This window comes from Pyrgilauda ruficollis, unplaced genomic scaffold (assembly GCF_017590135.1).
Source record: "Pyrgilauda ruficollis isolate IOZ18807 unplaced genomic scaffold, ASM1759013v1 scaffold140, whole genome shotgun sequence".
In the NCBI taxonomy this organism is placed as follows: Eukaryota; Metazoa; Chordata; class Aves; order Passeriformes; family Passeridae; genus Pyrgilauda; species Pyrgilauda ruficollis.
In genome coordinates this window covers 991,604-1,008,442 of record NW_024512544.1, presented here as the reverse complement: position 1 = coordinate 1,008,442, position 16,839 = coordinate 991,604, and the positions used below count along the sequence as shown (strand labels likewise).

The 16,839-nt window shown below is 41.6% G+C and overlaps 1 protein-coding gene across 3 annotated transcripts in view; it reads left to right on the top strand.

Moving 5' to 3' along the window:
• Positions 1 to 16,839, top strand: part of SPAG16 (sperm associated antigen 16) — a 370,003-nt gene that overhangs the window by 216,063 nt on the left and 137,101 nt on the right. For all 3 annotated transcript variants that reach the window (XM_041460215.1, XM_041460214.1, XM_041460213.1), the window contains one exon: positions 2,510 to 2,636. In XM_041460215.1, coding sequence (XP_041316149.1) covers positions 2,510 to 2,636 — 127 coding nt within the window. The remainder of the gene's footprint in view (positions 1 to 2,509; positions 2,637 to 16,839) is intronic.

Below are 16,839 nucleotides of genomic sequence, written 5' to 3'. Positions count from 1 at the left end.
TTGTTCTTCCCCAGCTTTTGAAGAGGGCATAGACACACCCTCTTATTACAGGAAAATATCCCCTTTCTTCCAATGGAACCACTTTCACACTGTAGTATGGAAAGCTGTCTATGTTTTCAAAAACGCAAAGTGCCCACAAAAAAAAAAAAAAAAAAAAAAAAAGGATTTTCCTTGTCAGAAATGTCAGGCATTCCTAGGCACAAATAAAAGTGTAAGATCTAAGATGGAAAAGGCATATTTGTGGTGTAAAACATTGCCATGAGACTGTGAGACAAAAGAATTATTTTACTGAAGTTATTTTACTGTTGTATATCAAGTGATCATGAATATCAGATATCTTGTGCACCGAGTTCTAACAGCCAAGCACTTTATGTCTAGCTTAAAATGAGTCCTTGTGACAAAATAATACATGTAGTCTATATAACAGATAACACTGGGTGGTATAATGTATTATCTATAATAGAAAAACATAGATTCTGTAAAATGATACCAGTAGAATCTAATATTTCTTTGGAATCTATTTCCAGGATAATATTTCTCCTCAGAAGCTACTTATTTCCCTTCTGCTCAGCCTTTGTGGGGACAGGCTTGGTGTTCAGCACAGGATATCATTCCAGAATGGCAAATGGAAAAGCACTAAACAGATCTGAGGAGTCCCTGTGTTAGATTAGTGCTCAGAGCAGTGTCCATCCCAACCTTGCAGCTCTCCTGGCCTGCCCCTCACTGCACTGAACTCCTGTGCTGGTGGTACAGAGCTGGCAAGAGCTCTGAAAGCCTTCTGGGGACATACAGGCAGGGGAAAAAAAAGGCAGAAAAATCACATCTTTAATTCCCCCCTGCTGACAGCTTCCTTAATAAATATTGTAAGAAATTTCTCTGTTAAGAGCCACCCAGTAATCTAATTTGCAAGCCCTGGTGATATATTCAGCAGCCAGCTCCAGGGAGGTGTGTTTCTACTGTCAGAATCACATGAGCAGGGAATAAAATTCTGAGCTCTTGCTGAAAGCTGCAGTAATTTATGATGAGTTGTTGGCTTTTATTTTTTCATACTATTTTTGACTCAGCTGAACAAAGAGGATAGAACTGCTACTGAGTTTACATTGATTAGTTTTTTCTACAGTGTGCTCCCCTACCTGTGTGTTTTCACTGGATATAACAATACAAATACTGCACATTTAAGTTTTACATATATCTGAAGAAATCACAGAGTGATGCCCTTGTTTAATAATGAGTGATGGCTCCTGGATGATTTCAATCATCTCCCCTCTTGACACACTCCTGAAGGAGTTAAGCCTTTGCCAGTCTGCTGACTTTAAGTAATCCCAGATTTGTCTGTCACCTTCTGTGTTGTCTGGATGGGGCATCCTTGGGCTCTTCCTTCTCCTCGGCTCCAGTTTAAACAATGTTCTGCTCTGGTGTGTACACAGAAGGCAAAGCAAAACCCAAAAAGCTTTCACGAGATTACAGCTGTACAGCCAAGGTCAGGCTGTTTGGTGACAGAACTGATTCTCCACAGCAGTGTCATCATGGTTGTGTCCAGTTTCCTACAATGGGAAGAGCTTCCTCTCTGGAGTTCCTTCTGTATCAGGTCCATCCCCTCAGCTGAGAAGGACCAACAGTGTTGTTCCAGAAATTAATTCATTCAAAGAAAACAAAGTAAAGAGGTGAGAAAGCCAGCCCAAAAGCTCTAGGGTGTTACTCCTCAGCTGCTCAGCTGGGAGAAGGTGCAGTGGCTGCACCTTCAGAGTCTTCAGCCTTGAGAGAACTTTCAGAGCCACTTCACAGGTAATTCTATCTGAGCTGTTAGTTCATGATGAACACCTTGTTTCTTGGGGTGCACCTCTGTTCCTTCACCTCTGCTTTAAGAACTTGGGGCTTACAATGGCCACTGGAGTGGTTCATCCACAGCCAGACACCTCTCCTTCTGGGAAAAGGGGTTTGGGGTATCCACAGGGACAAGACTTTACCCTCAGTAAAGAGCTCCCAGGCACCACTTGCTTTCTCTAAGCCTTTGTGCAAACCAGAGGAAAACCAGGTTGCCAGCACTCGCTGGCTTTCTTCAGGGGGCATGTGGGCACAGTCCAATAGATCTCTCTTTGAAAAAAAGGAATTTCATGTCTATAAAAAGGAAATGGTGCTGTCTCTATCCAGCCTTTTCATCCGCATTCCCTTTCAGTTCGGCATCAATGAGGTTTTTGAGGATCCACCAAGGGAACACAAAGTGGTGCTTTCATTGTTCCTCCTTAGGATTCAATCTTTTAAAACCCACTTCTCATTTCTTTATGCCTTCCTGCTCCAGCCTCCATTACTGGGAAGCAAACACCAGTGGGTTGGGTTTTGTAGCTGTCTCTGTGGTGCAGTGCTCGGGTGAGGAATCGCTGTCAGTGTTCATTTTTTCAGAGAGTAGCTGGGGAGATGCACAAAATGTGTTCTTCGTTCACCTAAAGCTGTCTGATGTTCATATTACCCTGCGTGGAGGGTGCTGCATTCCTGTGTTCTTCTCTTGCAGTGAGAGGTGCAGATACACCCTGCGTGGCCACAAGGGCTCAGTCAACAGCATCGAGTTCCTGCCCTTCTCCAGCACCGCTGTCACCAGCTCTGCTGACAAGACCTTGTCTCTCTGGGATGTCAGAACGGTAGGCAGGCTTTGCCTTGGTCTTTCCTGAATTCAGGATGTAGTGATGTGTGTGATAAGAGAAAAATAAAACCTAGTGTGAAATCAAAATAGAAAGTGAGGGTGATGTGCCAGTAAAACATTCACTAATACGCTTGTTATCTTCTGACCAAAAATGTCACCGTGTAACATTTCCTCTAGAAGGAATCTGCCTCCCCTCCTCCAGAACTCTGCTGATTCCTCATGGAACATGCATTGTTTTCTTCATGTTATATCACTGCAGGTAGTGACAGAAACTCTGCATCTCTTCCTTTGTTCTTCTCTACCTTCTTTCTTTGGGATAGGTAAAAGTGGATTGAGTACACTGGAGAGTCTATTTCCCTGCTGCTTTGCAAACCAAATATGTAAATCCTGTTCAAGTAGAGAGAACAAGGAAAAAGGAATTTTTTTTTCCTCTTTCATCAGAAAATCTAATAATTATTGCTGTTTCTGTGGTATAGAGCAATTTTTGAAGTTCTCAAATTAATTCTTCAGTTGGTTTTACAGCCACTCTGCATTTCTCAGACAGTGAAAAGGTACAAGATTCCAGCCTCGAATGGACAAGGTTGTATTCATGGAAGGGATTTGAGAGGAAGCAGGCAGAGCTGTTGCTGTGGATTAAATGGTGTTTTCATCAGAGCTATACAAACACAGGATAGGAAAAACTGCCGTGGAAATGACAGTAGAATATTTGAGATGCTCATTAGGCAATTTCTATTTATGGATCATAGAAACAGACTGAATAGAAGGTCATTTAATAATAATAATAATCCTGGTCAGAAAGCACAATGAGTTAAAATGAAACTAGTCAAGACTCATTATTCCTAAATGCATTGGTTTGTAGGAATATTTGGTATCCGGATATGAATAATTCAAAAACAGGAAAAAATTATTGCAATACAAACAAAAGTGAAATGCTTAATGGAAAAATAGATTTCTGCTTTGTTTTGTTTTCAATAAATCCTGCAAGGAACTTCATCTTGCAAATATCTCAGTAATCTCCTGCTCATAGCAAATTAACAGAGTCATCAAGGAGTTTTCCTTTAACAAACATCAGGAAAAAGCCTCTATATTTGCTCACCAAAATTGTTTTTCAGCTTTGGGTAATTTTGCTAAGATAGGAAAGACCTTTTGTGAAAAGAAAACGTTGTATATGGCATTTTGTTGTGTATTTATGCTGTTGAATTTTCCATGTCCAGTGGGAAATCTTGCAGGTTTGGGATAAATGCTCACAGAGAAACCTCACTTGCGGTGGTGAAATCCCTGTCAAGATGCCACCTCCCTCTAAATGCTGAATGATATTAAATGTTCCCTCCAGAAAGAAGATTAATTATTTTGTCCCATTAATTGGGAATAGAGTATTTTCTCATCTCTGTGAGATCAATTAGCATTAAGGAGTACATTTAAGATACTTTTAATGAAACATGAAAACCACGCTCGGGTTTGTTTTCTCATAAATCAGATTCCTATTGCTAATCACATCTTGCTCTTCAATCATTAAGTGCAGTCAGCTCTTTATTATTAAAGATAATGGATACAGAGAACTGTAAGTCAGAGCAGTGTAAGTTGAATGGACAATGAGCTCTGGATTTGGGGCAGGATGGAAGATAAATCTTTGTAATTACTAAGGTAGAACTCTAATGCAGCCTGCAGACTTTGGAAACGCAGGGCGTTACTTTTCCTTTTTTTTTTTTCTGGATAACAAAGTAAGATCTATCCAGCAGTTGAAAAAAATCTTCATCACACTGACTCTAATTTTAAACATAAGGGACATGTTGCCTATAGGAAAGTGAGAACAGAGAAAGATGAATTGCACTTGTGGCTCTTTCCAAACACTGAGGGAGAATTACAGCTTTGGTGTTGGATTTGGGCAGGAACCACGCTTGTGCTGTGCCAGACATGCAGTAGATCAGATGTGGAGGCCCAGGCTGCAGTTCTCTGGTGGGAATTTCTTGCCAGTGAAGCTGATGTCTCTGGTGCCAAGATAAGCTGCAGAATTTATTCCTCCTTGTGCCAGTTTCATAGAAGGACAAGCATGTTCTGGCTTTTCACCACAGCAATTCCTCGCTGACACATCAGGGAAAGCATCTCCACTCATGAATTGCAAAGTGTGTCCAGTGATGAATGTGAGAGGTGCAGAAGAGCCCCTGACCCCCTGAGTCCAAGTTCCCCTGCCTGGGTTAATTCCTGCCATGATGAGGGACCTGCCACTCCTCTGCATCTCCCACAGCCTCAGGAGCCATTTCTTGGGACTGCTCACGTTTGTCTCGACACCATCTGAGCCCACCTTGAACTTCTGCTCTTTTTTCAGACAGATGAGACACCAAATATTTATACACTTAAATAAGTGAATCGAAGGGAAGAAAAAAATGCATTTTTCATTCGACACGTTTGAAACTTATTGATTTAGTAACTATCTCATGTGCTTTCTTATTTTTGAAATGTCAGGTTTTATAACTGGATATTTCATTTTTGAAAACATTGTGGAGAGACTGTCATTTAACAGGCAGCTTTCAGTAGTAATGCCCTAAGGAATGTGTCCAGTGAGGATTTGAGAAGAATTCTGTGTATCCTTAGCCGGAGAGGCCCATTTACGTCAGTGACACTGTTCTTATGAACAAAGTTCAGCACACACAAAGCTCTGTAAAAAGTAACTCATACAATGCCCTATTTCTGTTCCATTTTTTTTAACAGAAATTTTGAGCAGGCTGCCTATCTGTGGTGGGGGGTTCTTTGCCTGTGTCCCTTTGGAATGGTCATTCATGAGGCAAATTCAGGAAAAATGAATTTAAGGACCAAGCATTTGAGATATTGTTTGATAATTCATGTCCATTTTGTTCTCTAGTGCTCACTGGTACTCAAGTTTAATATTTTAGTTATCCAGGATATATTTCTTTATGCAGTGCAGCTCAGTGATTTAAGATGAAACCTGGTTTTTCCACATTCTGTTTGCAGAAGATTGCTGCATAACACAAATAAAAGGATCCCATTCCCACCTCACTATCAAACTAATACCTCTGGTATTCAGGGAGGAAGGCATCAAGGATATCAACTTCTTTCTGTTTGGGTCAAAGATGACTTGAGCAGGGCTATGGCAGCACAGCAGAGCAGTGACCAGATGCCAGTTCTGACTCTGCACATCAAATTGTGTCCTTGTCAGTAATTTGTGTGCTGAACAGCAGAACCAAAAGTTAGAAGCTGCAAGGTAGTGTGGTCCTTGATGAATAATGCAGGCACCAATCTCATAGGAAAAAGGGGAAAAAAAAACAGAATGAAATTGCCCAAAATCCTGTCTGAACGGCAGCAAGAAGCTCCCAGTAAAAACCTGGCTCTGGCCCTTTTCCTCCTCAGAGACTCCTGCAGTTTCCTCTTCTGGGAATGCAGGCAGAGTCTCCTTTTGGGCTCCTGCAGGGATATCTGTGCATGGCTGTGGAGACACCGGATCTCGCAGCCCCTGGGAATGGCTCCTGAGTGTGGTGCACCACACTTCATCCAGCAGGGCAGGCTGGGGCTCTGGGACTGCACCATACCCAGAGGGATTCATTAGGAAGAAGTAGTCAGGGCAAAGAGCAAGAGCCTTCTGAGGGCTTCTGTAGAGTAATATTCTGTCTTCAAATGTGGCCTTGGATCACAAAAGAGGTTTTTTAGAGCAGGAGTTAACAAATTGCAGCTTCTGTGCTCCAGTGTCTGCTTATCATGGTGTGCTAATGGCTCTTGAACATTGGCTGAGTTTGATGGAGTTCCCACACAATTTGGTCTGTGGCAAACAGCAGGAAAACCCAAATGAATGTCCCACCTGGTTGGGTAAGCAGCAACACCCAGCAAGCCCAGCACCATGTTCTGAAGAGTGTCACAATCCAGCTTCTGCCTGCTCTGTTCTTCCTTGGCTTTCCATTTTGCCCCCCAGAGGTCCCAAAATGATCCATCTGTGCATCCAGAGAAACAGCAGAGTGAGCCCCAAGAATCTGGGGGTGGTCATTTGCATTTTTCCCTTGGTAAAAGTGCTCTGGCTGAGGCATGTGGGTCATTTGAGGTCAGTGGCCATTTCTAAGGGCTTTTCACTCTGTGTCCTACCAGAGAATAAATAAATCCATGCACAGGGCAGTTTCTGAGCTGTTGGCTGAGGTTTCCAGCTGTGCTGCAGCATTTTAATGATGAGCACTTGGCTGCCTGTGTGTTTCATATGGATGTAGAATAATTACAAGGATGCTGATCTAAGCTGCAGCCTTGCAATTTTCTCCTTCACAATACTGCCCATCCTCTCCCACCCTGGGATGTCTTTGGCCTTGCTGTGGTTCCTGTTGCAGCTCAAAGCTGGTTAACTTTTGGTTAAACTGGGAAATTGTTCCAAACTTGTAATTTCCTTAGATAACCTTTTTAATTTATTTTCTTCTAATTAAATTATCTTTTAGACCACTTACTTTCCAGTGTTTATTTTATCACTATTTAGTAATTTCTAAATTAGTAATTCCCTTACATATACTATTGTAGTTTTTTTTTTTTCTTCCAGTGAAATATAAATTAGTTTGTAGACATTTTGCTTTTCAATATGGATCTTGTCAGAACATTTTTGTCAGTAGACTTAAAGCACATGGGAACACCCAGATCTTTTCAGGGATTCTGCCTATCTGTGGTGGGGGGCTCCTTGCCTGTGTCCCTTTGAAATGGTCATTCATGAGACAAATTTAGGAAAAATGAATTTAAGGATCAAGTGTATGAGAGAAGCATTAAGCAGGCAAAAGGGAGTGATTTGGAAAAGCAATCTGGTTGTCTTTATAATTTTTAGCCTATTTCAGTTGATTTATCCCCAAGTAAACACCTTAGACACAAAATTATCAGTCAGAATCTCCTCAGAGTATTGGATTTGTCAGTTTTATTTGAACCCTTCTGAACTCCTGAGGAATGAATTCACGAGCTCAGTGGATAGACAGGATGGGTCATTTAAAAAACCTTTGACGGGCAGTTTAAGGTCCAAATCAATCCTCTTCAAAAGTAGGTCAAAGATTGAAGCTGTCAGTATTGGAGACAAAGAGCTCTTCCATGCAAACTCCAAATCTCCCAGTGCAATTGAATTATGCTGCTGTAAATAAGGGATGTGCAAGGATAAGTCCAGTTCCTGGCAGGAAGTGTAACAAATTCTGTGTTCCTGATTCTGTGCATTTGTAAATAATGGGTTCATATTTTAAAACTCCCCGTCTTAACATGAAAAGGAATTTGAGTCACAGTGAAATATGAAATCAAGAACAAATAGTTATGGATACGGATTATGTTTTCTCCCAGAAGTAGTATCACAAAAGACAAAAGTAAAACTCAAAAAGGTTTATGTTAAATCTGTTTGGGATGCTTTCCTAGAGACTTAGTGCCAATTTTTTAAAAACCAGAAGTATAGCTGAGGAAAAAAAGTCAAGATTGCTTTCTGAAAATGAAAAACAATTGGGGAAAAAAAGCTTGATGTGATCAATATAGTTCTTAAAAATGCTACATTTTGACATTTCTTCAAAACAACTTCAGTGAAAAAGGCAGATTGCAATAAAATATTTCAAATAATGAACATACAAGTGCAACTTGGATCAGTTGACCCAGATGCAAGCAATAAAATATCCAATGTCCTTGTTTTTCTGTGGGTTTTTTTCTTACTGAGAGGCAGGAAAACCACTGCCCTTCAAACTGTGTGTGGCTGCTGTCCTCAGGATCACCCTCACACTGGAACTGTCTTTCCCTTGGACCTGTTCCTCCTTTCTCTTGTCTTCCAAATCAAACCATTAAATTGACAGTTTAACAAACTGTATAATCAGCTGATCCCACAGGCTTTTCCCCTGTTAAACTAGGTTTAAACCAGACTAAACCTTTTAGAATCAGACAGGTTGCTCTGCAGAGCTAACAGTTGGACTTGATGATCTTAAAGGTCTTTTCCAAGCAAAGTGATTCCATGATTCTTAAGCTTCAGCTGAATTAGTGACCCTTAAAAGCTTATTTAAAAGTTGTATTAAGTTGCTCCTGTTCACTGATATGCCCAGTCCTGTCCAGTGGATGTCAGAGTCCTGTTGCCAGTGGGAATTCAGCCCATTAATGAGTTGTCTTCCTCTGCCTTTTTGCCAAAACATAGAAAAGCTACATTTTTAATTTCAAAGGGAAGTCTTTGAGAGGATGAGACAGTTCTGTGTGTTAAAGCTTGTATCTCCAGCTTGACTTGCAATTCATGTGAGATGTATAAATGGCAGTGAGGTTAGATTAAAGTAATACTTTCCACCATGATATTCACAGTGATTTAAGCTGCTGCTGGAGAATCACAGAATCTGCTGAGCTGGAAGGGACCCACGAGGACCATCCAGTCCAGCTCCTGGCCCTGCACAGCATCATCCCTAGCAATCCCACCCTGTCCCTGAGAGCATTGTCCAAATGCTCCTTGAGCTCTGGCAGCCCTGAGGCTGTGACCGTTCTCTGGTGAGCCACTTCCAAGAGCCCCAGGATCCTCTGCAGCCAGCTCTGCAGGAGTTTCCTCCAAAGTCTGCACCCTCCAGAGCAGGCTTCTTGCAGTGCAGTCCAGCCTGGCTTTGGCTTACTGGTGTCTTGGAGCAAGTGTTGGCTTCTTTCTCGCATCCCTGCCTTTCCCAGGGCTGGAGCAGCCCCGTGATCCATCTCTAGCAAGGTATAGCAGTGCCTGTCCTGCAATCCCTGTTTGCTGTTTGAGATTTGGCAATCCCAAATCTCCCAGCACATGGATTGTCTCCATTGCTGCAGCCCTGCAGGGCTCAGTGCCTTTTAGCAAAGCTTCTGCTGCGGCTCAAGGCTCCCTCTCATCCCTGTGCTGCTTTCCTCTGCCCAGGATGGGTGATGGGTGATGGGAGCTGCTGCTGGGCAAGGCAGAGTGCAGTGATGGAGCCATGTGATCCACAGCTCTGTCATCACAAACGAGGGACACCTCAGGCCCTGCAATTCCCACTGCAGTTGCAGCTCCCTGCACTGCTGGGTTGCAAACTTGCAAGGGCAGGCAGGGAGAGGCAGTGGAGGGAAGGGGGGGCATTAATTCACCACCCATTGAGGCAGATTTCATCTGTTGTCACTTGCTGCTTGTCTTTAAATGTCAGTGGTAATTAGAGAGCTATAAATAGATAAATGTAACATATTGGAAGTCTGGCCACGGGTTCCAGTAAACACTGTGTGGCTCCTGGCAAGGGGTCTGGGGAGCATGGGGTGAAATGAAAATGAGGGAAATGGAGTGAGGGAAGCAGGTTGTGCTTCTGCCTGGGCAGAGGGAAGATTGACCTGAATCTGAACTTCTTACCAGCTGCCTGTGTCATCCATAATGTGTGGGCAGGATATATTGCAGTAAGAATGAGTTTGGTTTCTATGTTGCCAATGTCACTTTGAAACAAAATGGGAGTAAAGTTCTTTCAAAGGCTTTGGGAAAGGCCTGGCTACAGAATAACATTTGCATTGACTTCTTGGTCCTAAAACTCTAATTAAATTATTGATTATGAAGCTGGCTGCTTTCTTAATAGTTCCTAATGTAACAATTAAACCAAAGTAAGTAATTAAAAATGAAAAGATTGGTCCACAAGTACAATCTTCAAAAGGTCATTTTCAACTTAATCGCTTTTTTGAAACAGGCAGGAATAAAACAAATGAGTCATTAGCAAAAAAGCAATTTGGTGTGTGCATGTGTGTAATAATGTGTCTACCAGATGACCACTGACCACACAATACCTAAATTAATTTAAAATAATGGCTAAATTTACTTAGTTGGTATTATATTAACACGTCTCTTCCAGACCAGGCCTCTGGTGTGTGAAGTGCAGTAGGAGATACAAAACTGTAGCACGTTTCTACTCTGGGCAGCTGAGAGCCCTGGGCAGAAGCCAGGAGCTTCAGCCAAAGAGCACAAAATTTCACTGGAACTATAATGTTATTGTATAATGTCATAAACAATGCTTCGTACTACACTGAGCATTTTTTAAATTATTATTTTGTAGGTGTGAGAAGTAAGGGTTTAGATGCCAGTCAGGTTGGTCCATGGATTTTGACAGGTGTGAAGGGTGGCAGGGAGGGGAGCCACCAAAAAAGGTGTTTGCCTGAAAAATTTCCAAAAGACCACTTAACGCTGTTGGATAGTGATTGTTGTGCTGGCTGCAGATGGATTCTGCTTCAACAGATCTGCTCCTAACCAAATCCTCTTCTGGATGAGGCAGTGGTGGAGGAGGAGAGGGGAGGAATTCCTGTGCAGTTCAGGTTGTGAGAGAACAAGATAAATCTGTTACTCTGTGAAGTTAAATGCTATGGTGACTGTGGCTACACATTCTCAAAAAGATCTATTAAAACCCAGACTCCAAACCTTAGAAATCAATTTCTTTTCTTCTAACAATAATGTGAAGCAATACATTTTCAATTATTAGGTTTTCAGTTTGGTAAAAACTGCATCAAAATATTGGTGATGACTTGATGTCTCTGTATGGATCACTCCCTTTTAAGTGCTTGTGGATACATTTATTCCCACTCTGGCTCCCCACAGCCTCAGGGGATGGCTGCTTTGGACTTCCAGTCCTTTTCATAAAAGTAAGCAGATACTGCCTGGGAAATGGCTTGAACTGAGAAGAAGACAGACCTTTGGGATGACTTCAGCTATGTTGTGTTCAGACAAATGGAATTTCACACCTTGTAAGGTATTTGCATAAAAATATTTTCTTGTTGCTTCAAGAAGCCTTAAGTACTCAATTTTATCGTGTGCAGAATAGCTGAGGGCCCTGGTTTTGCAGGAAAAGCTGTAAGCTGCCAAATTGATTTTAGGTAGAACACCCCATGGAGCAGTGCTGGATGGTGAAGGTGTGCAGTGGGAATTCACACTTCAAACGTTGCCCAAAGGATGGAGTTTTGGTGGTGCATATTTAATGTGTGGGAGCTGCCAGGCGCTCACAGGTGTGAAACAGTTCTGTGCTCTGACACCCTGAAGGCAGCAGCACGGGGAGGTGTTGCTCACATGCCGTAGTCCAAGGCCAAAATGCAGCCCTTTGACTACAGCTGAATTCCTCTGCCACATTTAGAGCATGATTAGTAGTTGAGGATGTTTTATGTTGAGGCAATGGAGTTGGTCTATTGCAATACAGATTTGGAACTTAGGAGGAGGTTCTTGGCTTCTTCATAGCCCCAGGCATTTGCACGTGAGTGGTAAGCACTTCACCATATCACTTCACCTCTCTTCTATCTCCCCTTGCATCCTTGGAAATATTTGAATACTAGTAGTAATTAGAGAGGGGCTTGGGCTGCAGTGTTGGGCACAAGAAAAGCAAAGTGAGAGTCTTGCCTTGTCAGCGTGCTGTACTAACAACCTACGGATCAAGGAATGTGCTGATTTGGAAGGGAGCTCCAAGGAGCATTGAGGTGTTTCAACTGATATTCTAAAATACAACATATTCAGTTCTCTCTTTCTCGGATCTTTTTCTCCACTCAGGTTTTTAGGTTGTTCTGTAGAAAGGATTGATTTGATGCAAATGAGAGATAGAGCTGATTGCTAAAATGGTGGAGGTGGGATGAATAATACGACAAACTCCTGAGGAGGAGCTTCAGGTGTTGAACAGTGTCAGTGTGGATTGGGAGACATTAGATGGGCTGCTGGAGAGGAGACCCAACAAGGAGCATTTGTATTGTACAGTTGTATTTAAACATGCTTCAGGAGACAATCCTGGTGGGATTTCCTATCTCCCATAGAAATGGGAGCACATGTCCATTTGCTGCCTTGCAGATGTGATGGTGTCATGGCACTGGAAGTGTGAGATTGTCAGACCCAGAAGTGACTCTGTGGAGAACTGTCCTTTCTGGTATCCTGAGAGCCCAAGTGTCCTTCACTGAGCAGCAAAGAATCCACTGCTAATTGAATGTGAAATTTATGTGAGGCACTGGAAAGACATCTGTCTCCATCACTGGGCCCATCTGGAATTTCCCATCAAGGAGACTGTGTTCCAGTCAGAGGTGTGACTTGCTGTGTCATTGCAGTTGACAGCCAGGTTTTCTTGCACTGTGACATTTGCCAGGCTCTTCAGCTGACAACAGGCTTGTCCTCTGAGTGCCCTGGGATTGCTCGCAGAATTGCCTCTGCCTGTTTTCTCCTCCTGTATATACTGGCACCTCCTTTATTTTCTTGGAATAATTAGACATACCTCAAAGACACACATTTATCAAGGCAGTCAGCATGCAATTGCTCATCCCTGCCATAAATCCCAGTGTCCCACACCATCCCATGACAAATCCAACTGTGAGTGCACTAATCCTCTCATAAATGTTATGTTTGGATGTTTTGTGTCCTGCTTTCCTGGCAGGTTGAGGTCTGTGAGCTTCTTTTCAGGAGAGCAGTCCCAAAGTCCCTCTTGATTGCGGGGTGATTTCAGACCTGGATCAGAAAAACCATCTTCAGCAGCAGCATCATTGTCTCTCAAGTTCACATTTTTGGCAGTGGTTCACTGTGGCACTACTAAAATTAATTGTTTCAGGACGCAAAGTGTCCTGGCACCAACACAGGAGGAATGAGGCACTGCCAAAAAGGTACCACCAATTGATCCCCTGGGAACTGGCTGTTCCCACTCTGCTCAGTGTGGTTTTCAGGACAGAAAGGATTTACCAGTAAAGACTGGCTTTACAGTTTATTTAGCTTCTCGTTTTCTCTAAAAATAAATATGTGATTATGGCTTTCCTGTTTTCTCTCTTCTGTGGCTGAAGCCCAGCTTCTCTGCCTCCGAGGGGTTTTCATGCCAGTGTTTTGCAAATGATAGTATTTTACATGCCAGTCCCTTACTCAGCTGATTGTTTCTTGCCCCTCAGAAAACGTTTCCTAGAGAAGCAATAATCTTTCAGAAAGGAGACATCACACTCAGATTGGAAGCACTGGGACAAAGCTGGTAGGCAAGAAGCAGAATTCAGCAATTCAGTGACATTTGGTGACAACCCTTTGTCTGTGATCTTCCCGTGCTGGTGACAGTGGTCCAGCATCAATTACCCAATTCTGCACTGTGAACAAACACAGGAAAGGAGGTTACTCAGTGCTGGATATTGATACAGCTGTGCCAAGGCCTACCTTTGATTTAAATCTTACCTGGTTTATATGACATTCATGCAAAAGCAACAAAAAGTTGCTTGAGCAAAGAGTTATGGAAGTGCAGGAATGGTCAGACCTGTGCCAAAGCTGTGCCACTTCCCAGCTCCATCCAGTGGTGCTATGCAGCTGGTTTTACTGGTTGAGATGGAAAGCTGAGTTTGAAACTTACTGCATTTGGAAATGCAGGTAGAATTTATTTAACCCAGTTAAAGTGCAAATAAGTGTCAGTTGTATTTGTATGAGTGTAATTTGGCTTCATAAAAAGGTTCATAGGAAATGGGATTGGCAATGTAAGATACTGTGAGAGGAAAAAAGTTAAGCAGTTTTATTCTGGGAAAAAAATGTGTAACATTTGAATAATTTTGATTTACGGGCTGATTTTTTTGGCAGAATTGGGTCCCTCTATAACCTTTCTTTTCCTGATCTAGAAAATGAAGTTTGCAAGAACTGCTATGAATTTGCAGAGTATTCTTTTTTTCTTTATTTAAATCCAAAAAGTACTCTTTTTTCTGGAGGAAAATGCACATATTGTTTTTAGTTTAGACCCTGGTGTTTCCAGTGGAGTATGACTTGCTGTACAGGAGAGTTAAACAGCTGCCACATACCTGCAAAAGTTGTGTCTGTGAGTATGGGGCTGCACACCTTTTCTAGATCTATTTTCCTGCCCCAGAAACACTTATGAGTAGTCAAGAGTAAATTTTTGTATTAAATCTAAAACAATGAAGACATTACTCGACACTGATGATAACTGAGGAGGCAGTAAATTGTGTGTACTGGTGTAATGTTCAAAATTGGGCTGGGTTTGTAGTGTCAGCCCCCATCTGCTGTCTGACTTACCACTTTTGAGAGTTTGGTTATTAAACAAATTAATGGAGCAATTTACATTTTTTACTCACTCAACATTAGCAAGTGGATTGCATTCCCTAATTAGCATGTAAGGAAATGGATAATAAAGCTTTTTCCAAAAATATGCATTGCCAGTTCTCACACCTTACTCCAAATTTTTTAACCTGCCAAAATGAAATAAATGTCTGCTGGGGGTATGAAAAAGGTAATTCTTTCTTCTTTAACTTCCTCTTAATTAACTTTTAATGTATGCTGTTACTCAGGGATCATTCCTTAACACTAAATGTGTCTGAAACAGAAAAGACAGATTTAAATGATTTAGATAAACATCTGCTGAACACCGGGGCATAAAATTACAGATTCAGTAAAACAGTGGCTTTCTTCCAGCATTCACAGCCAAAAAAAAAGCCACAAAAAATTGTTTTCCAATTCTGTACATCTTCTTCCCTTGTGTATATGAGCTTAGAGGAATTTATCAATTCATTAGGTAGAGGTAACATGGATTGCAAATGGTGCTTATATATTTTATATATATATATATATATATATATTATATATATATATATATATAAAATATAAATTTCCTAAATAGCACCAAATTTCTCTACAAGCATCACCAAAGTAGCAGAGATTTTGATGGAGGGCATCTTTCTGGTATAAAAGTCCATGTTTTGACTTGTTCTGGAGCAGCACTCTTTTCCTTAATTTAAGACCAGGAAAGGAAAGAGTTCCATAGTTTCTGCCTACCTGACTATATAAAGTTAATCCATACTGGTGTTAAATAAATCTGTGTAGATAAATTGGTTCTGTCTTTAGCAATTTAGAACAATCTTCATAAGTAATGTGCAGTAAGAGGGTATTAAAATAATTGCCTGCTATTTATTTTCAGCAATATTCAACTTCAGAAAGGCATAATAAAAAGAAATATTTCGTGGCAATCTCAGGATTTCCAATAGTTGAATCAATACAGTAAACACAGGATAATTTTCCAAATAATTACAGAGGCTAAGGAAATGTTACAGACCTAAACACAAAATCACTCTTAACATGGTTAGAATATTATCTGATGGAAAAGAATTTAATCATAAAACCTGATTGATCCAATTATTTCTGTGGAAACATCTTTATTTTGCAAGCTTCTCTCACACACTGGGTAGCATCCCAGTGGGAATTTTCTCCATCCCAGGGGAGGGAGCAAGGAGGGCTGAGTGCAGATGCCCAGGAAGGATTTCTGAGGTGGGCAGAGCTCAGAGCTCGGGCTGTGCAGTGCCTGGCAAAGGAGCTGCTCTGCTGCCAAGGCCTGCGCAACCCAGGGATTCTGACTGGAGCTGGTTCTGTCAATAATTTTGTCCCAGAATAGATGGAGAAATAGGACTTGGATCCCATATCAGGATGTGTGAAATGGGTCACTCAGGCTCCTGTACCTCCCATGAGTTGTGTCCTGCTGCCTGCAAGATTGGAATGATTGGGATGAGCAGGAAAAGTCAATAGGTTGAAAACTTTCTGTGTATCAATTAATGGAGGAAACCTCTGCTCTGCAGAACCAGACTGTAGTGTCTACGGAATTTTGGATATTCCCCTTTGACAATTTTGATCTATTTTTCAGTTTCTAACCATATACTTAATTCTTAACTTATTAATATTTTAGAACAGAAAGTTGCTTTGATTCAGTAAGCCTAAACTTAATAAAATGTGTTTTTAAGCACTGCTGATATTATTTTACCAAATTTGTGTCAGCTGATTTACTTAAACTGACCTGTTCCTTGACCAGGTTTATTGTTAGAAGAGGTCAATTTTCAACTTTGTCAATTCCTGTTGCCAGCACTTCTGTTAATCACAGGATGTGAATTAGATCATGAGAGAAAGCATAAATGTCAGTACCATCAGAGCTGGCTGCTCAGGACTGTTCCCAGCTCTGGAGTAACAGTGTGTTCTGATTCCTTCTGGCTGCACCCATGGTGGCCCTTAAACAATTCCTGCCCTGATGAGAAGTGTCCCACAAGGGAGAAGTGTACCATTCCATGCCTGGAATTTTTCCTTATTGCATGGATCCTACTGTGCCAAACCCCACATAATGCCATGACCAAAAGCAGGCAGAGTGATCTAAGTGATGACTTCAGGACAACATAAATTATGTAAACCTTGCTCCATCCTCTGTCAGTGTTACTGCCCCATTTTTGAGAGGGATCTGGGATGGAACAAGGGGAAGATGACAGTGTAGAGTAGATAGATCGTGTTGTACTTCCCTCCCAGATAA